The sequence below is a fragment of the Mustela lutreola genome, chromosome 5 (assembly GCF_030435805.1).
Source record: "Mustela lutreola isolate mMusLut2 chromosome 5, mMusLut2.pri, whole genome shotgun sequence".
Taxonomy (NCBI): Eukaryota; Metazoa; Chordata; class Mammalia; order Carnivora; family Mustelidae; genus Mustela; species Mustela lutreola.
The window spans coordinates 153327311-153350063 of NC_081294.1; the positions used below are offsets into that span (position 1 = coordinate 153327311).

The 22753-nt window shown below is 43.2% G+C and overlaps 1 protein-coding gene across 1 annotated transcript; it reads left to right on the plus strand.

Annotated features, from left to right (window-relative positions):
• The first annotated feature begins 437 nt into the window (after positions 1-437).
• Positions 438-17084, plus strand: ZFP62 (ZFP62 zinc finger protein). Its single transcript, XM_059175999.1, has 2 exons — positions 438-755; positions 13235-17084. Coding segments are annotated over exons 1-2 (2781 nt in total). The 5' UTR covers positions 438-754; the 3' UTR covers positions 16015-17084.
• Positions 17085-22753: the final 5669 nt, after the last annotated feature.

Below are 22753 nucleotides of genomic sequence, written 5' to 3' on the forward strand. Positions count from 1 at the left end.
ACCCCATTGTTCATAACAGCAATGGCCACCGTGGCCAAACTGTGGAAAGAACCAAGATGCCCTTCAACAAACAAATGGATAAGGCAGATGTGGTCCATATACACTATGGAGTATTATGCTTCCATCAGAAAGGGTGAACACCCAACTTTTGTAGCAACATGGAGAGGACTGGAAGAGATTATGCTGAGTGAAATAAGTCAAGCAGAGAGAGTCAACTATCATATGGTTTCACTCATTTGCTGAGCATAAGGAATATCAGGGAAGACACGGGAAGATGGAGAGAAGTGAGTTGGGAGAAATCGGAGGGGGAGACGAACCATGAGAAACTGTGGACTCTGAGAAACAAATTGAGGATTTGGGAGGGGAAGGGCTTGGGGGGTTGGGTGAGTCTGGTGGTGGGTATCATGGAGGGAACGTATTGCATGGAGCACTGGGTGTGGTACATAAACAATTACTTCTGGCGGGCTATAAAGTCCCGGCAACCCAGACCCCTCGGCCCGCACCTCCCCGGCAGCTGCCCGAAGCCAGACACCAGGTAGGGGCCGGGACGCTACACACCGACCTATGTTCCTCCGCGCCCACGCCCTCCCCGCGCGCCCTGGGTCACGTGCCCAGACCCAAACGATCATCGAGTCTGTCCTCCGGCCTCCCAGAGAGGACTCGGAAGTGTCTTGCAGCCAGCGCGGGCCCTTCCGGCCGGACCGTCCGCGCTTTTGTCCCTCCGGCGGCAGGGCTCCCGCGGCGCCGCCACAGCAGTACGTGAGTCCGCGGCCTCCCGCGCTCCCGCCCCCGGCCCTGGCCTGCCACGCCCTTCTCTTGGTGGCAGGGTCCCGGCTGCCCCTCGGGTCTCGGGCGGGATCCGGGCGGGAGTGTCCCCCGTCGTCCTGCGCACGCAGGAGGCACGTCCCGGGGGAGCGGAGCGGTGGGAGGACTTCGGGCCGGGTGGGGCGGGCCCGGATGCGGACCGGGCTCGCTGTGGGCCCCCCTCGGGCTGTCCGGGAGCGGCCGGGGCCGGCTGTGGCTGCCCGGTGTCCGGAGACGGGCTGGGGCTTGGCGCTTGTCCCGTCTCCGCTCTTCGCGGCTTCCCGGGTCGGGGGCGAGCGCCTGACGGGGGCGCTTCGGATTCCCCCTCGGGGCGCCCTGCCGCGAAGTTCGGCGCCAGGGCTGGACCGTGGTGGGCGTTACAGGGACCCCGGGGGGGATCTGATGTGAGCCCCCACCCCGCCTGCCTCCCTTCTCCCCGACGTTTGCGGGCATGGTGTGCCCAGGCTCGGGGCCCGGGGAGCCGCTGCCAGGCCCTTGGCCTGGGGGAGCAGCGGAGGATCCGCCGGCCGAGCGGCCTCGGTGGGGAGCGGGCAAGAGGCCCGCCGACGCGCGGCCGGCGGGGAGGTGCGGGGCTGCGTGCGCTGCGCTCCCCGGCGCTGGGACCCGCGGCCCCGGGCTCCTTCGGAGGGCGCGAGGGTTGTGCTGCGTTAGGGGATCTCCAAGTCTGCGGGCGCGCCTGTGCGTAGCCACGCGGCCCAGGTACTCAAACCACAAGAGCGTATGCCTGTGCAGAGCGAGGTTGGCCCCGCTCGTCGTCCCAAGCCCGATCCCCGGGCGGTCCCCTGTGTCCGCGCGCAGCCGGCCCACAGGCGCCGACCCCCGCCAGCGGCAGTGCGCGAGCGCCCGGCCCTCCGCGCGGGCGGCGGGTGCGCGCCAGACCCGTCGCCTGCCTGCCTTCCTCTCGCTGTGCTTCCGAAGACACGCAGCTTTCGAAATCGAGCAGACAGACCCCAAACTGGCGCTGGGGTAGCGGCCTGGCTATTGTTTGCATGTTCTGAATGTTCCGTGAGTTTTCAGCTCTGTTCGGAGCCTTCCGGGCCGTTTCCTGTTTGCTGTTACTTCGGTGGCCCGCTCGGCGGCTCCTAGGGGATGCGTCAGCAAGGGTTTTCGCAGAGGGAAGGGTTCGACCAGGGCCGTGTGTGTCCTGCCCCAGCTCAGCCTGTGACTGATGCGCTGTTCAGTAGCCCGGTCGTGACCGCGACAGCTCCCCGAGGGTTCCGAGAACCAGCAGAGCCGATGGGTTTTCCGTCCCGGCTCTTGCATTTATAATGCCGTGCGGGTGTGCCAGCCTCGCCAACGGACTCTGTGACTGACCGCCTTCCTGCCCTTCTCTGCCCCTTTAGCTTCCGAAAATCTTCCAGCCTCCCTTTCAGAGTGTCCTTTGCTTACCTTTTCCCCCAGGATGACTAGAAATCTCTGCACCGCTACCAGGTATGGGAATGTTCTGTTTCCATTTTTCACTTTAAGGAAAAATCGCCTATAGTCCTTATTTCTGCTTTTAAGCAATAGAACCCACTCCTGTTAACCATTTGTAGTGCATTTGTGAGCTAGATGCAGTAACACCTACAGCCCACACCGTATTCTCGCCCTTTTCATCTGTACATCTTTCACTTCTTGGTTCCGTCTTTCATCCGTCTCATCCTCCAACGTCCTCGGTATCTTTCCTTCTGAATTAGTAAGCGTTGTGTGCGCACACGCCGTGTTTTTTCGTTTTCTTTCTCTGGTCGCTTCCAGTTCAAATGGGACATCCAAGAACTTAAGGTACAGAACCCAGGGGTCACCCTTGACGGCAGGTTGACTTGTGGAGTGTGTTTGGTAGTCTGGAACGGAGTAGCTGCCAATGTGTTGCTTGTTGCAGCCTGTGAATGGCAGGGTTTTTCAGCCAGAATGAGCCACAGCTCTCCTAGGGGTTGTCCAGGCTGGGGAGAATTGACTCATGACTCCTGTGGGCTAACCTGTTCAGTAGTCACACCACCCAGATGTTTAAAATACATATGCGGATGCCTGTGCAGAGAGAGAAGGTTTGCCCCCTCTCATCGTCCCAAGCCCAAACCCCCCAACAGCAAGAACGAGGGGCAGGTTCTTACTCTGTACACAGGTTTTTGGGGCATTGATAGTAGAACATGAACAACAGGCAGAGAGGTGTCTAGAGGTGGTGGGACATGTGTAATTTGGAAGGAGTGGATGGTATTCCAAAGCTGGCTGTTGGGTCATGCTTCCTACTGACAGCTAGAGAGGAGTTAAGAGCAGTTTCCCATCCAGCTTGTAGAACTTCTAAAAATTTAAACCTTTCCAGTCTGTGCTTTCAGAGTGATTGTTTTCTTGTGTCATCCAGGATGTGTGACTTAGCTAACAGATCAGTCTTTTTTTTTTTTTTTAAGATTTTATTTGTTTGACAAGAAAGATAGTGAGAGAGGGAACACAAGCAAGGGCAGCCTGAGAGGGAGAAGCAGGCTTCCTGCAGAGCAGGGAGTCTGATATGGGGCTTGAACCCACGACCCTGGGATCATGAACGGAATGGCAGGTGGACGCTTAACTAACTGAGCCACCCAGGCATCCTCCCCTTTTTGTTTAAGTTGTTTTTTAAAAAATTCCTGTTAGTTATATGCAAACAATGGATCATGGACCACTACATCAAAAACTAATGCTGTACTGTATGGTGACTAACATAACATAATAAAAAAAAAATTCCAGTGAGTTGACATACAGTATAATACTAGTTTCAGGTGCACAGTATAGTGATTCAGCACCTTACAAAGCCTGGTGCTCATCACAACCAGCGCTTTCCTTAATCCCCATCACCTATCTCCCCCTTCATCCCATAGCTACTTTCCCTCTGGAAACATCAGTTTGTTCTCTGGAGTTAAGAGTCTGTTTTTTGGTTTGCTTCTCTCTCTCTCTCTCCCTTTTTTTTTCCTTTTACTCATTTGTTCTATTTCTTAAATTCTACATATGAGTGAATTCATACAGTATTTGTCTTTCTCTGACTTACTTCACTTAGCATAATACTCTAGGCCCATCTATGTCCTTGCAAATGACAAGATTTCATTTTTTATGGCTGAGTAATATTCCACTTCTTTGTTCATCATTTGACAGACACTTGAACTGTTTCTGTATCTCAGCTGTGGTAAATGATACTACTGTAAACATTGGGATGTATGTGCCCCTTCCGATTACTATTTTTGTATCTTTGGGGGTAAATACCTAGCATTGCAATTGCTGGGTCATAAGGTAGCTCTACTTTTACCTTTTTGAGGGACCTCCATGCTGTTTTCCACACTGGCTGTACTAGCTTACATTCCCACCAACAGTGCTAGAGGAGGGTTCCCCTTTCTCTGTATCCTAACCAGCACCTATTGTTTCTTGTATTGTTAATTTTAGCCATTCTGACAGGTGTAGGGTGGTATCTCATTGTACTGTTGATTTGTCTTTCCCTGTTGATGAGTGATGTTGAGCATTTTTTTGTGTGTCTGTTGGCCATCTGTGTCTCCTTTGGAGAAATGTCTCTTCATCTCTTCTGCCCATTTTCTAATTGGATTATTCGTTTTGGGGGTGTTGAATTTTATAAGTTCTTAATATATTTTGGATACTAACCCTTTATCAGATATGTCATTTGCAAATGTCTTCTTTCATTCTGTAGGTTGCCTTTTAGTTTTATTGATTATTTCCATCCCTGTGCAGAAGGTTTTTATTTTGATGAGGTCCCAATTGTTTTTTTCTGCTTTTGTGTCCCTTGCCTTAGGAGACATACTGAGAAAGAAGTTGCTCTGGCCGATGTCAAAGAAGTTACTATGTGTGTTCTCATCTAGGATTGTTAAGATTTCAGGTCTCATATTTAGGTCTTTTATCCATTTTTTAAAAAAAGATTTATTTATTTTAGAGAGAGAGAGAGAGAACACACACATAAGAGCAGGGAGGGGCAGAGGAAGAAAGAATCTCAGGCAGACTCCCTGAGTAGGGAGCTGAGCAGGGAGCCTGACATGGGCTCCGTCTCATGACCCTGAGATTATGACCTGAGCCAAAATCAAGAATCAAGATGCTTAACCACCTGAGCCATCCAGACGCCTCATCCATTTTGAATTTATTTTTGTGTGTGTTGTAAGAAAGTGGTCCAGTTTCATTCTTTGCATGTTGCTGGCTAGTTTTCCCAGTACCATTTGTTGAAGAGACTGTCTTTTCCCATTGGATATTCTTTCCTGCTTTGTCAAAGATTAATTGACCATATAATTTTGGGTTCATTTCTGAGTTTTATATTCTGGTCCATTGGTCTATGTGTCTGTTTTTGTGCCAGTGCCCTACTGTTTTATTCACTGGAGGTTTTTAGTATACCTTGAAGTCCAGAATTGTGATGCCTCCAGCTTTGCTTTTCTTTTTCAAGGTTGCTTTGTTTATTCAGGGTCTTTTCTGGTTCCATACAAATTTTAGGATTATTTGTTGTAGCTCTGAAAAATGCTGCTGGTATTTTGATAGGGCATGTCAGTCTTGATTGGCTTATAATAACCTCTTCAGACTCCAGGACTTAGTTTTCTCTTCAGTTCATTTCACTGCAGCTAGTATGAGTGATCTTTATTTCTTTTAATTTTTATTAGGAAAAAATTTAAACACACAGGAAAGTAAAATAATACAATGAACCCCATACACCCATAGCTCAGATTCAATAATTATTATGATTCTGCTGCATTTGTCTCACCTTTCCCTTTTTATTTTTTCTTTATTAAAGTATTTAAAAATTTTTTAAAGATTTTATTTATTTTATTTTGTAAAATTTTTTAAAAAGATTTTATTTATATATTTATCTCATTTACTTATTTATTTGACACAGAGAGAGCGAGCGCGTGCATAAGTGTATGTGAGTCAGGGGAAGAGGCAGAGGGAGTGGGAGAAGCAGACTGCCTGCTGAGCAGGGAGCCTGATGAGGGGCTTGATCCAGGAACCATATGATCATGACCCGAGCCGAAGGCAAATGCTTAACTGACTGGGCACACCTTTATTAAAGAATTTTAAAGGAAATTTCAGACATAATGCCTTTTCATCCTGGCGTACTTCAGTCTACCAAAAAAGAAGGAAAAAAAATAGAAACTTCTAGCATAGCCACAGTGCCATTGTCACATCATCCTAAATTAATTCTGATTACTTGATTCAGAATTCAGATTCAAAGGTTGGCAAACTACTGGGCCTATAGCTGTTTTTGTATGACCTGCAAGCTAAGAATTGTTTTTACATTTTTAAAAGGATGTTTAGGGTTGCCTGCGTGGCTCAGTTGGTTGAGCGACCGACTCTTGATTCTTGCTTAGGTAATGATTGCAGGGTCATGAGATTGAGCCCCGTATTGGGCTCATGCTGGTTGTGGAGCCTGCTCAAGATTCCCTTTCTCCTTCTCCCTCTGCCTGTCACCCAGCCCCTCACGCTTGCTGTCTCTGAAAAAATTAAAAAATAAAAGGATATTTAAAAGCAAACAAAAGTTAGTGACAGAGTCATATGTGGCCTATAAAGCCTAAAATATTTTCCTTTTCTTTGCAGAAAAGGTTACCAACCCCTGATTCAAAAGAATATGTGATCTTCCAAAATGCATATCTGAGTTTGCTATTCCTTTGCCTAAAACTCCTCAGGATTGAGACTGGACTCCTTAGTGTGAAGAGCCTGGTGCTGCCCTTACTTTTGCCCACCTGTTCAGCTGTGTCCACCACCCTCTGCTTCAGAGCAGTGACCACTAGTTCCTTTGTACCTGTTCTTCCCTCTGCTGGAACTACTCTGTTTCTGAAGTTTTCCTAGTCCTTCAAGGCAGAGTCAGCCCTTTCCCTCTCCTCTGTCATGTGTGTCCTTTGCCATTTTTATCATGTGTTTATTGCTGTTATTTTTGCCGTTTTTTTATTTCCTACAAGCCTGCTAGTCTGCCAGCTCCTTGAAGACAAGATCTTGCCTATTTCTACATCCCTAGGACCAGACCAGTGCCTGGGGAAAAAAGCAGGATATGGGTCATAATCTAAATTCTTGGGCAACAATAAGCCTCAAAGATAACAGATACTAGAATACATTTTATTGTTTGTAAAGATAACTTAATATTTTATTAGAAACTCTTGATTGTCTTTATATTTTAGCAGATATCTTAATCCATCTGGGCTATTATAACAGAGTACACGCTGGATGGTATATAAACAGCAGAAATTTATTTCTTAGAGTTCTGGAGCCTGGGAAGTTCAAGACAAGGTGCCAAGTCATCTCTGGGATGACTTTTTTATGAGAACACTAATCTCATTTGTGAAGATTCTATTCTCATGACCCAAGCACCTCTCATAGCCCTTGCCCCTAAACCATAATCTTTGAGGGTTACAATTGTAACATGAATTTGGGAGGAGGAGACACAAACATTAGGACCAAAGCAGTAGCATTTATCCTGTTTCTGGCTTTTCATGTCTTGGCACATCTCTGCCTGTGTTTTGATCGACCTTTTCTTAGACTCAGCATTGGTTAATATGAATCTCATTGCAAACAATCAGTTTTCAGTGAAGAGGCACATTTATATTAATTTGCTTTGACTTCAGTCATTAAGAGGTTGGGTGAACTGTATCGGGTAATATACACTGTGCCTCCATCCAAACGGGGTTAATTTAAGCTTGCCTGAAACAGAGAGACTCCTGGTGTCTGCTTAGGTCAGAACGATAAGCAGTAAAATACGTGTGGTGCAGACCAAACCAGACCAGTCAGCAGCCACGCAAGGAATCCCAGGGAGTGTGAAGTAGATGAAGAATTAGCCTGTTTATCAGAGAAGGTCAGGGGAAGGGTCCAGCCGGGCCAAGGATCAGTGAATGCAGTAGTAGGGGTGGGTTAGCATGGCCCATTTGGTGTCAGCAAGTCACTTGAGGTGGCCAGATGCAGAAAGCTTCAAGTGCCAACTACGTAGCCTGGGAAGACTTGATACAGGGAGTGACCAGGTGTGCAATTTTCAATACTTAAGATAGGGAGACTACGCAAAAGTTCAGAAGGATAATTTAGGAAGGCTTAAACTAAGGCCTTTAGCAGTGGGAATAGAATTAGGGGTAGGGACTTGAGAACTGTTGAGGTAATAGAATCAGCTGGTGTTGTGGGCTCTTTTGGATGTGGAAGGGTGAGGCGAAGAGAAAAGCCCATTTCTAATTTAGACAAAGGGGAAGACGAGGTGGACAAGAGAGTCTATAATTGCAGAGAGCAGTCTGGACCAGAGGTGATCTGAGCGGTGGCTTGTAGGAATGGTAGGAACCACCCATATAGATCCAAATGCTTAGGGAGAATATGTAGAGTCAGAGGGGAAAGGTTTAAAGTGGAACAGGGAAGCAGGAATATCTAAGAGACAGTAGGTGGGGGAGTGAGTGCTTGGCCCCAAAGAAGCTAATGCAGTGTGGTCTGAGTGTGAGAAGTCAGACTGAGTAGATGAGGCATAAGGGGAGATGGACATGAAGACCACTTTTTCAAGAGATAACTAAGCAGGTAGCAGATGGTAAAAGCGGTACCTGGAGGGGAAGGTACAGTTAAAGGAACTTTAAATTTACTTTTTGACCTTTTTTTTAACTTTTTATTTGAAAATTGTCTTAAATATATATAGAAATATGTCAAGAATAAGAATGGTAAAAAGATAGCCTTTACTCATATTCATTTCATTTAGTCTTCTCTCTTTTGCTCTTTCATACATGTGATTTTTTTTCTAAACCAGTTGAAGATAATGCATAGGTCATGGCCTCCTGCCCCTAAATACTTCAGTATACATTTACTAAGGATAGGCATATTCTCTTGCCTGAGTACAATACAACTGTGAACTTCAGCACATTTAAAGTTGATACTTTGCAGTTGGTATTCCAGTTCTGTCAGTTGGCACAATTATTCTTTTATAATTTTCTTTCCAGTACAGAGTAACTGTAGGTCAGGTATTAAGTGTAGTGGTCTAGTCTCTTTAGCCTTTTTTAATCTGGAACGTTTCTTAGCCTCTCTTGTCTTTTATGAAAGTGATACTTTTGAAGAATACTACAAATACTACTTGGAGTAGAATAGTCCATATTTTGGATTACTTGATGTTTGCTTGTGATTCTGAAGCTATGCATTCTCATAGGTGATACGTCCTCAGGATGTCATTTCTGGAGCATGTGATGTGCCTCTGCCACCATTGCTGATCTTAATTTAGAACACTTGGCCAAGGTATTGTCTGATTTTTTCCAATGTGTTTTTTCCCTTTCATTCTGGGGGGAATATTTCAAGCTCACGTGTATATACTGGCCCTTCTCAAAATTTCCCCCCACACTTAGAATCTAGTGATTGCTCTACCCTGATCTGTTCTGCTCAGATAGTTACAGAATGCTGATTTTGTTTTTTTCTTTTTTCAACTCAGCTCTCCCCACATTTACCAGCTAGCCCTGGCATTCTGCTATAAATAAGTGGCCTCTCTTTCTCCCCTGTTTGTATATGTATGGATTCACAAAATCCTATTTTCAGTGGTGTATAATTCTTACTGTACGTAATTATTATGGAGCCTAAATTGGGTGGTCAAGCTGACTTGTGGTCTTGTGACATGTGCCTGTCATTTTTAACTATCTCCTTATTTGTTGGAGTAACAAGATGCTGTTCATCTTGTGTGTATTCTTTTTTTTTTTTTTATCAGAGAGAGAGAAGGGGAGAGAGCAAGCACAGGCAGACAGAATGGCAGGCAGAGGCAGAGGGAGAAGCAGGCTCCCTGCCGAGCAATGAGCCTGATGTGGGACTCGATCCCAGGACTCTGGGATCATGACCTGAGCCAAAGGTAGCTGCTTAACCAACTGAGCCACCCAGGCGTCCCTCTTGTGTGTATTCTGCCCCAGCCTAGAATCTGCCATTTCTCTGAAGAGCTCTGGTTCTTTTTAGTAGGCAATAGGACTAGAGATCAGAAACAGGGTGCTGGATGTGCTTACTACCACTAAGGTGTTTTTTGCTTCTTAGCTTTTCACCAGAGAGCTAGGGAATATGTGTACATATATACACATACAAATATACACACATGTGAATGTATAGATGTGTGTGCACGCAGAGGTAATTTTAGAAATCGTGAATTCACACCGATTATCTGATTCATCCCCACAGGGTTCTTTCTTGCCCTCCCCATTCCATATTTGGAATTTGATTCTTCCTCCAGGAGAGCCCTGGCTTGCAACTAAATCAACACATTTACTCAGTCCCCCAACACATCTAAAATTGCTTCAAATTACTTTGTTCATACCTCTGCAGAAGACAAAGCTGCTTAAAAATTCATGTGTTTTCAGGCATTCACCACCACCCTCTCCATCCTTCCCAAGACTGAGAGAATAGAGAATAGGTATATGGTTACGTGTTCTGTGATATTATATGTCTAAATTATGGGTTAGTTCTTTGTTTCCTTTTGTTTCCTTCCTATGGTTACAGTATCCATATGAAACACAATTGAGTTCATATGTTGCCGTTTGCTTTGTGGTTTAGCTGCTTTTCCTTTTTCCAATTCTCATTGATTTAATTTTATTCTTTGAATATGCAGAACATTATCATGCTTCCATAGTAAAAACTATGCAGAAAGCTGTACTTACCCTGGGGATAAAAATATATGTTTATAAAACATAAAAAATTATTAAAAAAAAAAAAAAAAAGAAAGCTGTACTTAGAATGTCTCTCTTCTCTGTCCCTCTGCTCTGTTCTCCCCACTTCACAGAGAATGGGGCTTTCTTCATTTCTGGTTTCTCTCATTATTATAAAGATAAGCAGTTATATCTTTGTTTTCATATTTTTCTTTCTGTGAAAAAGCAGAGCATATATGTTCTTTTTCTCTTTACATGGTATCCTAGAATTTGCTCCCTCTCAATCAGTTGATAGAGATGTTCCTCTTTCTTGCTTATTACTCCATTGTATACATGTGCCATAGTTTATTTAACTGGTCTTCTATGCTACACACTCAGGTAGTTATCTGGATTCTCTAGTTACAAACAGTACTACCATGAATAGCTTTGTGCGCATGTACTTTTTTGTATTGTTGGAAGTAGATCTTCAGTATAAATTTCTAGATGGGATTTCTGAATTGAAGTGTAAATACATACAGTTCACTTAGCTATTAGCAGATGCCCCTCAGTGGGTGTTATGCTGCTTTACAGTGCCATTAATATATATGAGTGCCTTTTTCCAACACAACCTCCCCACCAATGTGTGTTGTCATGCTTTTTAATATGACATATGAGAAGTGGTATCTTAGTGTAGTTCTTATTTGCATTTCTTTTTTTTTTTTAAGATTTTATTTATTTATTTGACAGAGAGAGAGATTACAAGTAGGCAGAGAGGCATGCAGAGAAAAAGGAGGAAGCAGGCTCCCTCCAAGCAGAGAGCCTGATGTGGGGCTCGATCCTAGGACCCTGAAATCATGACCTGGGCAGAGGCTCAACCCACTGAGCCACCCAGGCGCCCCTGCATTTCTCTTATGAGTGGTATTAAAAACATGTTTAAGGGACATTTTAATATTTCTTTCTGTGAATTGTCTGTTTTTGTCTTGCACATTTTTCTATAGGAATTTTAGTATATTTTTTCAACTTCTGAAAAGTTTTCATATAAGAGATATTAGTGCCTATATATGATGCATGTTGCAAATATTTTTTCATTTGTCATTTCTCAATTTTGCTTATAGCATGTAATTTATATTTGCCATGTTATTTATATTTATACAGTCAGATTTATCCATTCCTTCTTATTGCATGTGAGTCATAGTTTGAAAACTTTTTCTGTATGCAGGTTATAGAGGCATTTTTTCATGTTTTCTTCCAGTATTTGTATGGCAGCACGTTTTTGTATTTAGAGCTCTGCTCCATTTGGAGTAACATTCTTGAGTGTGGTGTGAAGAATGATCTAATTTTATCTTTTTCCGGGTAGCTTTAGAGTTGTTCCAACACTAAAGATCATCTTTGCTCCAAGAATTTGATATATCATCTTTATCATTGCTTGATTTCTGTGTGTGATTAGGATTACTTCTGGACTTTCTGTTCTTTTCCTTTGGTCTGTACACTGGTACCATGCTGCTTTTGTTGTAGAGGCTTTGTGGTATATTTTAATACCTAATGGGGCTAGTTTCTTTCTAGTAATTTCTTTGTGTTTTATTTTTTTAATTTTAAGTAGGCTTCAGGCCCACATGGACCTTGAACTCGAAGATCCTGAGACTGTGAGTCCTAAGCTCTACTGACTAAGCCAGCCAGGCATCCCTTGTATATTTATTTTAGAGGATTTGGTTTTATGGGTGTAGGAACTTGAACATCTTTCTCTCCTGAGGGCCAAGGATGAATAGAGGTGGAGGGGGCCAAGGCCAAAGGGAATTAATGGAGCATGGGCCCTGATGTGTGGGAGCAGGATTCAGAGCACGGATAAAAGGCACATTGCTGTGTATGGTTATGGAATTCCACTGCCTGCCTAGTAGGCCTCACATTTAAGCAACATGGACAAGTGGAGTACTTTCAGGGGGAACAAAGAATTCCTGCCTGAGCTCTAAAATCTGTTTTAGGAAGGAGTTTACCTTTCCTGAATCCTGTGCTTTATACCCAGCTTTCAGCCTGGATCAGATAACCTAACCTCAAATAATAAATAGTAATAACTAGGCATCTAGCACTCACCAAGTAGTAGGCATTGTTCACAACACTTTAAATAACTTTCTCAAGGTCACGCGGCTGGGTATTTGAACCCAGGGAGTAGTGTTCCTTTGCTTGGCAGTTTGTATTTTAGCTTCTGATCTTCAATGTGCTCCGATTGCCATTAGCTCTTTCATAAAGTGGGCATGGAAGCCTCTGCCTGGCACACTGGAGCACACTGTTCCATGCAGATTCCCCCGACTGCCCAGTCTCCAGGGTCAGTTTTCCGTGCAGGGGAAGTCCAGGAGGCCAGACCAACTCCAGGAAGCTGCAGTTTGCTTTCTTTCTCATGTCTGTTGTGACTCTCTTCATGGTTTCATTCTCATCGCCCTAATACCATCACTTAGGTACTGATTTCTTTTAGCTTTGCCTCTTTAGTTCTGCTGATTATGTCTCTTTTGTCTTACTATTTTTCGGCTTCTTATTCAGAGATTTCTTCTGCTTTTTGTTTTTTCATGACTAGGTGAACATTCCCCCAAACTGATCAATACTGTCCTTGGTTCTGTGCATCATTTCAATGCCCTTATGCTAAACTGTTATGCAAGAATAGAAAAGCTCTTTGTCCCATTGAAAATCCAGGGCTCTAACATTTTAACATTAACTCCAAAGGGGCAAAAATTTTGGCATGTCCCATCTTGTATCCCCTGCAGCTAAAAATGGTACTTAATCACACAGCATGCAGTCAATAAACATTTGTCAAGTGAATGAGTAAATTTGGTTGTAATTCTTCCAGTTTTCTCTAAACAAAGTGAACAGGTATCATTTTCATTGTCTTGCTTTAGTGTCACATTTGAAGACGAGGGGCACTGAGGATGAGAAATCAACTGAAAAGTATGAAAATGTTGGAAATGCAGAATCTTTGTGGCCAAAAGTGGAAGGTCTTCACAAGGATTGTATACAGGAATATAAGGTTGGTGAAACTTGTGATTGCAATAGCAAGGTAGAAAATCAGCTGCAAAATCCTGAGGGAAAAAGAATGAAGGAAGACAAAAGTGGCATCACGGAAAAGATCGACAAAGCCAAGAATGCAGCAAATATAAAGACAGAACGGGAAGACGAGGCATCTGAGAAAAGCTTACATCCAAGTTCAAAACATGTTATACACCAGACTCTCTCTGTAGAACAGATAAGCAGTGAACAAGACAGATGTGTGGAGAACTTTAATGGAACCTCTCACCCTGGTCTGCAGCAGAAAACCAGTGCTGTTAAGAAGTCACACAAATGTGATGAGTGTGGGAAATCATTCAAATATAATTCCCGCCTCGTTCAACATAAAATTATGCACACTGGGGAAAAACGCTACGAGTGTGATGACTGTGGAGGGACTTTCCGGAGCAGCTCCAGTCTTCGAGTCCATAAAAGGATCCATACTGGGGAGAAGCCCTATAAGTGTGAGGAGTGTGGGAAAGCCTACATGTCCTACTCCAGCCTTATAAACCACAAAAGCACCCATTCTGGGGAAAAGAACTGTAAATGTGATGAGTGTGGGAAATCCTTCAATTATAGCTCTGTTTTAGACCAGCATAAGAGGATCCACACAGGAGAAAAGCCCTATGAATGTGGTGAGTGTGGGAAGGCTTTCAGGAACAGCTCTGGTCTCAGAGTCCACAAAAGGATTCACACAGGGGAGAAGCCCTATGAATGTGATATCTGTGGGAAAACTTTCAGTAATAGCTCCGGCCTTAGGGTCCATAAGAGGATCCATACAGGTGAGAAACCTTATGAATGCGATGAGTGTGGGAAGGCCTTCATTACTTGCAGAACACTTCTAAACCATAAAAGCATCCACTTTGGAGATAAACCTTATAAATGTGATGAATGTGAGAAATCGTTTAATTACAGCTCTCTCCTCATTCAGCATAAAGTGATCCACACTGGAGAGAAACCTTATGAATGTGATGAATGTGGGAAGGCCTTCAGGAACAGCTCAGGCCTTATAGTGCACAAAAGGATCCACACAGGAGAGAAACCCTACAAGTGTGATGTCTGTGGCAAAGCGTTCAGCTATAGCTCAGGCCTTGCTGTTCATAAAAGCATTCACCCTGGGAAGAAAGCTCATGAATGTAAGGAGTGCGGAAAATCCTTCAGCTATAACTCACTTCTGCTTCAGCATAAGACCATTCATACTGGAGAGAGACCTTATGTATGTGATTTGTGTGGGAAAACTTTCAGGAACAATTCAGGCCTAAAGGTCCACAGGAGGCTCCATACTGGGGAAAAACCATATAAGTGTGACGTGTGTGGGAAAGCCTATATCTCACGCTCTAGCCTTAAAAACCACAAAGGAATCCATCTTGGGGAAAAGCCCTATAAATGTACCTATTGTGAGAAATCTTTCAATTACAGCTCTGCCCTTGAACAACATAAAAGGATTCATACAAGGGAGAAACCTTTTGGGTGTGATGAGTGTGGAAAAGCCTTCAGAAATAATTCAGGCCTTAAAGTACATAAACGGATCCACACTGGGGAGAGACCTTACAAATGTGAAGAATGTGGGAAAGCCTACATCTCACTCTCAAGCCTTATAAATCATAAAAGTGTACACCCTGGGGAAAAGCCCTATAAGTGTGACGAGTGTGAAAAAGCCTTCATCACATACCGAACCCTTATAAACCACAAAAAAATCCATCTTGGGGAGAAGCCCTACAAATGTGATGTATGTGAGAAATCTTTTAATTACACTTCACTCCTTTCTCAACACAAAAGGGTCCACACTAGAGAGAAACCTTATGAATGCGACAGGTGTGAGAAGGTCTTCAGAAACAACTCCAGCCTTAAAGTGCATAAAAGAATCCATACTGGGGAGAAGCCCTATGAGTGTGATGTATGTGGAAAAGCCTACATCTCACACTCAAGCCTTATTAACCATAAAAGTACCCACCCTGGCAAGACACCTTTCACATGCGATGAATGTGGAAAAGCTTTTTTCTCAAGCAGAACTCTTCTAAGCCATAAAAGAGTCCATCTTGGGGAGAAGCCCTTCAAATGTATCGAGTGTGGGAAATCTTTTAATTACAGTTCACTCCTTTCTCAACACAAGAGGATCCACACAGGGGAAAAACCTTATATATGTGATAGGTGTGGGAAGGCGTTCAGGAACAGCTCAGGCCTCACAGTGCATAAAAGGATTCACACAGGCGAGAAACCCTATGAATGTGATGAGTGTGGGAAGGCATACATCTCACACTCAAGTCTCATTAACCATAAAAGTGTCCATCGTGGGCAGCAGCCCTATAATTGTGAGTGTGGGAAGTCCTTCAATTACAGATCAGTTCTTGACCAACACAAAAGGATCCACTCTGGAAAGAAGCCATACCGATGTAATGACTGTGGGAAGGCTTTTAATATCCGATCGAATCTCACCAAGCACAAAAGAATCCATACTGGAGAGGCGTCTTTCAGTGTGACCTCTGTGGGGAGTCACAGTGATACATCACAGAAGATAATTTATGAGGGAGGGAGTACTCTGGATATGACCAACATGAGCTTATCTGTAGGTGGCCGAGCTTACCAAGTCTCAGGTCAAATGGAAGAAAAACCTTATGAATGTATGAACATCTGAGCTCTTTGTTCATTTGTAATTTACACAATGTACATGAGACTACCAGTGCTCTTCAGGGCGATCTGCATCACAGCCAGCAAAGAAGACTCCAGTGTCAAGATAGTTGAGCCTGAATGGGACACAGTTTGTCCTGGGATAAAACCGATCCAAGTAACAATGATTTAAAAACCTTCCAAACAAGCAGACATTTCTGGGACATAAAACACATGGATGAGGAAAGAACTTAGAGGTCATATAATTACCATCAGAAAGCTCATATTTGGGTAAATTTTGTGAATAGAAATGGGGGAAATTCAGGTATAGCTTTGAATCCTAATTATACATTGGTTGGTGGGAAAAATACAAGGAGGGCCTCCAACAGGCAAATTCAGGAGAGAGATAGGCTTCAGGGAATAAAAACTTATTTAATAGTGGTGATTGCAAAGTATAAATTTGATATAATTGAGTAATTTGTGAGGGGTGATGATAAATTTTGAAACAAAATTGGATTTGTTGTAGGAAGAATAAAAAGTATAGACATGAATCTAGCAGGAAATAGTAATTTTAAAAATGTAAGTTGATTGGACTATATGGTTGTAGTGAAATACTCTGGGCAAAACTTTTTAAAAATTTTCAAATGAACCCCCTCAATGAATGATGAAGTGTGGTGAATGAAAACATCACACATTATGCTACACATACAAGGTTCTACCATAACCAGAAATTCAGCAATTAAATAACTAATGGAACACGTCTTCAACATGAATTTGCACCTACAAAAAAATATTTGATTCAGGGATTCCTGTGAATAGGAATGCTGAGAAAGAGATTTTATTAGAAAAGCTAGAAAGCTAAGTACCTATTGATAATTGAGGGATTGGAGGAAATTCATGATTCTTAATATTCCTGTTAAATATTTGGTTGTTTTGGAATGTGTTATTGTAAAGATTTCATGCACTACATGTGTGTATTGTCTGTTGTAAAATGTTATGAATACTTTGTTCAGGGCTCACTCTGTCTTGGCCGTGAAAAGCCAGATAGATATGGTGAGGTAAGGTGGAAGTCCAATAAAGAAACTCCTCAAAAGTAAACAGGCTCTGAGTGACTTTAGATGGAACAGTACGCAGAGAAAACAGTTTGTGTGTCACATCTTTGTGAGGTAAATGAGACCAGATGTGAGGCAGGGAGGGCAGCAGGGGACTTATCCCATAGGGCTAGTAGCTCAGGTTTCACAAGAAATTACGTGGCGTCTCTACCAGGAGACGTGCAGAATGGACTGATCCTCATACTGGGCCTGGGTCATAGCTCCTGGGAGTGGGCAGGCTATGGAGCTGATCTGTCAACTTGCACAAATACTTCCTTTGCGAACAGAACTTAACAAAATGTGGTTTATGTGTTAAAGCTGTTAACAAGGTGACTCAAAGGGTAAAAGTAGTCTGAGCATTAAGTAAGCTGTCAAAGAATACTTTGGATAGCGCCTGTCTGTAGAGGTTGAATCCTGGTCTTATCTGGGGCTCCAAAATCCAGTCTCCCTACCAGAGAGCAGTCTCCTCTAGCTGATAGTTTCCTGGCTTTCTAGGATTTGTCTCTAGCCGCATTCTAGTCTCTCATGGTTTCCCTGACCCTCTCTAGGTGTATAATTCTTTCACTTTGTCTCCAGCCTCCACCAGTAAGTTTTGATAGAAGGAGAGGGATAGAGCTAGGAAGGGAAGAGGGAAAGAGCATTTCTGCCACTCAGCTCCACTTACGTCACTGCCACACTTGTTATGTCCGTCTTGGAACACTGACCCTCTCCACAGACTTGGATTAATGGATTCAGCAATTACTCACTGAGGATCTGCTAGGCACAATCCCCTCTACTAGGAGCTAGGCAGCGGGAGTAAGTAAAGGGTAGGTAAGGGAGAAAGTCCTCAAGAAAACCACACTAGTGAACTCTGCAGTGTTGAGTAGAGAGTGACAGCCACCAAAGGGGAAGAGGGAGGCAGCGGGGATATCTGGGTGGGACAGTTGGGTTTTTAAAGAGGAAGAAGCGGGAAATAGGATGGTTTGATTAAAGGCCTCATCAGAAAAGCTCACACATCTTCAAAAGGGGCTGGTCATTCAGGGTTGGTGTGTAATGGGCAGAAAGGAAGGCCATAAAATACCAATTCCCAGGAGTCACCAGGTTTCCACCTTTCATTTATCTGAGGCCACCAGCGGCCTGAACATCCCTCCTCCATGCACACACACACCCATGTACTTGAGCTCTACCTGGACCCAGTGTGCCTCCTACAGTGGGGAAACATGAAATAAGGGAGAGGATGGCTACCACTCAAATGGGAATTCTGAGTGATCCAGCCTGCCAAGCAGTAGGACACGTTCCTGCTGAGGCCTCCACTGACTCCACTGACTTGACCCACAGGAAATGGGCCTCAGGGCCTCCAGTCCCCCTAGGGCCGGTAACACGCTGCTCAAGCTGATCTCACAAGATTTTCACTTGTGCCAGGTGGACTTTGTGGCACAGATTCAACGAGCTGTTCAGACTGGAGCATGTTTCAGGAGCACCATCCGCCACCTCTTTCCAGAGAAAATACCTGATGTGCAAGAAGAAAAACTTGCCAACATGTAGGTAAATCAAAACTCTTAAAAAGGCAGAGTCTAATGCAAAGGACTAAAGATAGAACTGAAATGTTGGGGATGCCAGGGTGGCTCAGTTAAGCTGCTGTCATGGGATCGAGTCCCGCATGGGGCTCCTTGCTTGGTGGGGACCTTGCTTCTCCCTCTGCTGGCTCTGCCTGCCACACCCTCTGCTTATGCTTGCTCACTCTCTCTCTGACAAATAAATAAAATCTTTAAAAAAAAAAAAAAAGAATTGAAATGTTGGACCCTACTAGGTTAAATTGGAAGCTGGAGATCCACATGAAAGTGCCCCAAAGTGCTTGTGGTATTTCTGGGGAGGTCAAGATGCTCTTAGCTCTGCATTTTGTTACATTAACTATGTGTGGTAAAATGTCATGGGCAAACCAGAAGGATCAAGTGTACGAAGGATCTAAAGATCTGGGCTGGAGAACCTTAAAGTCTGGAAAGAGAATAAAACAACACTGAAAAGGCAGGGCAGTACCTTCTGGAAAAGGTGGGCTAGGTTAGTTGGGTCAGTTTCATACCAACAACCACGAAACTCTGCATTTTAAAAAATGTAGATGGCATGCCACCCTTCCTCTCGAGAGCATTGAGGATAAAAAGACTGTAGTTTAAACAGACAGAGCAGTTTAAAAATGAGATCCTGTCACCAGAGAGGAACACCAAAGCAACTTCTGTCCTAAACTGTCAGCTGATGCTGCAGAGCTGGGTCGCACTTAACCAGCCTCAGGATAACCCTGGGGCTATACCCTGTTAACCAGCCACAAGGAGTGAGAGAGACAAAGGTCAGGGCCAGGCCCACCCACAATGGAGAGTATTTTATATGAGAACTTTCTGAAGTTAAGCTGGGTTCCCAAAGGTCCACATCCTCAAGAGAAACCATCCCTCCATCCCAGGGGGCTATAGAGAAAGTGGCTGTGTACCTGAGCAGAGTAGTAGAAAAGAAAGGGAAAAGAAAATCTCCCAACACCTTGTGGTCGCCGACCAACCCTTATGACCCAGGTAAACACAACCTGAGCCCCAGCCAAAGCAACACAAGGCATCTTTGGAAGAGGACTTCTTCAACTAGACCTCAGGGAATATTTTAAAGTTCATTTTTCAGGAGCAGTTAATAAGTATGCAAAGATAACCAAGGCACAAGGGGAAAAGGCATCATGACAGAACCAGAAAAGAACAGATTCATATAGACTTCACATACTATCAGTTACTTTTTAAAATTGTTTTGTTTTATTTTGGCTTTTTTGCGGGGGGGGGGGCTCTTTAAAAAAAACTGCTTAAAATATTTAAAGATGTATTTGGCTACAGATTGTGACAAAATTAAAAATAATTGGTGAACTCAAAGGTAAAGGTGAAGAAATTATCCAGAATGCAGTGCAGAGTTAGAAAAATATGGGAAAATAGAGAAGGGAAGGTTTCAGTGGGAAGTTTTACATGCAAATATATGTAAAGTTACAGTCTCGGAAGGCAAGGACAGAAAAAAGAGGGCCAAAGGGACTGGGACTGAGAATTTTCCAGAGCTGATGAAAAAAGTCTGCAGTTTGAAAAGCCCAAAGAATGCATTTACAAAAATCACATCTAGGGGTGCCGGGGTGGCTCAGTGGGTTAAAGCCTCTGCCTCTGCGTGGCTGGTGTCATGATCCCAGGGTTCTAGGATCGAGTCCCACATTGGGCTCTCTGCTCAGCGGGGGGCCTGCTCCCCCACCCCCCCGCCTGCCTCTCTGCCTACTTGTCTCTGTCAAATAAATCTTAAAAAAAAAAAAAAAAAATCACATCACACATCATAGTGTAACTGTGGAAAAAGAAGAAAAATATTAACAGCTAAAGAGAAATTACCTTCAAAGGGCAGGAGACTTCTCAGCAACAACAGAAGAAAGATTGGAATGAAAACATGAGTGTAAAGGTAGACAATGACCGTCCACCCAAACATTCACACCCAGTGAGAATACCTCTCGAGAATGAGGACAAAATAAATACATTTTAGAACAAAACTTGTTTCATTTTCCCCTGCCGACCTTCACTAAGAGCAATTCTAAAGAAGGCATTTTAATACAGAGAGAGAGTGATCCCAGATGATGTTCTGAGATGCAAAAATGAAGAGCAAAGAGTAAGAGCTATGTAGGCAAATGTAAATGAACATTTTTTGTACAAAACAATAAAGATTTAAAGTTGTTAAGATAGACTCAAAATACCAGACAACAATAATATCTGTCAAGAGAGAGTAAAAAAGGATTCAAGTATAATATGAGGTAAGGCTTTGGTTAATATCATACACATTGTAAAATCCAGGGGAATCATGAAATAGAATATATATATTTTTAATACTAGTAGAGGAAAAATGAATTTTTTTAAAGATTTTATTTATTTATTTGACAGAGATCACAAGAAGGCGGAGAGGTAGGCAGGGAGAGAGAGGGGGAAGCAGGCTCCTCGCTGAGCAGAGAGCCTGATGTGGGGCTCGATCCCAGGACCCTGGAATCACGAACTGAGCTGAAGGCAGAGGCTTTTACCCACTGAGCCACCCAGGCACCCTGGAAAAATGAATATTTAAGAGATCAATTAAAAACAAAAGAAAAAACAGGAGAAGGAGAAGGAAAAACAGTGGCAGATCTTAAGCCAAAAATACGAGTATTTTTTTTTTTAAGATTTTATTTATGTATTTGACAGGCAGAGATCACAAGTAGGCAGAGATGCAGGCAGAGAGAGGGGAGGAAGCAGGTTCCTCACTGAGCAGAGAGTCCGATGTGGGACTCCATCCCAGGACCCTGAGATCATGACCTGAGCCGAAGGCAGAGGATTTAACCACTGAGCCACCCAGGCGCCCCCGAGTATTTCTTTTTAAATGACAAAGATTGTCAAACAATGTCTTAGTCAATTCAGGCCACTATAACAAAATACCATGGACTGGGTGGCTTATCAACAACAGAACTGTATTTCCCACAGTTCTGGAGCCTGGAAGTTGAAGGTCACAGTGGTTAGAGATCAGTATGGTTGGGTGAGGGCTCTCTTCCAGGTTGCAGATTTCTAATTGTACCCTCATGTGGTGGAAAGGGCTGGGAAGTTCTTTGGGGTCTCAGATAATAGCACTGATCCCATTCATCAGGGCTCCATTCTTCATGACTCAATCACTTCCCAAATCCCAACTTCCTAATTCCTAACACTATCACACTGGGCATTAAGATTCCAACATGTGAATTTGGGGGGAATATGAACATTCACACTGTAACAGGACAAAAATATAAAACTCCACTGTATACTGTGTACAAGAGAATCACCTTAAATATGAGGACATTCAAAATTTTGAAAGTAAAAGAATGGGAAAAAAGTTATTTGAAGCAAATAGTAACCATTTAGAAGTTGGTGTAGCTCTGCTAATATTAGATGAAATAAATAAGTCATAAACTATTCCTACAGGTAAAGGGATAAAACAACTAAAACTTTATTACATTAAGACAAAAGGTCCAAGGAAGAGAATATACTGGAAAGATACAAAAGTTTTAAGTTAGTATCTACTTATTAACATAGCTCAAGAGTTGGCAAATATGTGCAGAACTCAAAGGAGAAATATAAAATCCAAAATCATGGTGGGAGACTTTTGATACCTTTCAGTAATTAGTGGGACAAGAATATTAGATATTAGTAAAGTTACAGATTTGAACACTGTAATTTAGTAAGGAATCTAATACATGGAACCCTGCACCATTGTATTAAGGATACTTTTTTTTTTTTCCAAGCACACATGAAACATTTTCAAAAATTGACCTATACAATGTGAGATGTCAATTATATCTCAATGAAGCTGGGGAAGAAATTGGCCATACGCCAGATCATAAAGTAAACCTTAACAAATTTTAAAGAATTAAAATCATACAGAGTATGTTATCTTAACTATGCAATTAAGTTAGAAATGAATAATAAAAAGGTACTTAGGCCATCCCCATTATATTCAGAAATTTACAAGTACTTTTCTTAATCATGGTTCAAGGAAGAAAATATTTTGAACTGAATACTGTAATCAAGACCAGTGGGATATTGCTTAAGCAGTGCTTAGAGACATTTATAGCCTAAAAAGATATTTTAGAAAACCTGGTAATTAATCATCTAAGTACCATCTCAAAAAGTTAGAACAATCAAAATAAATCCC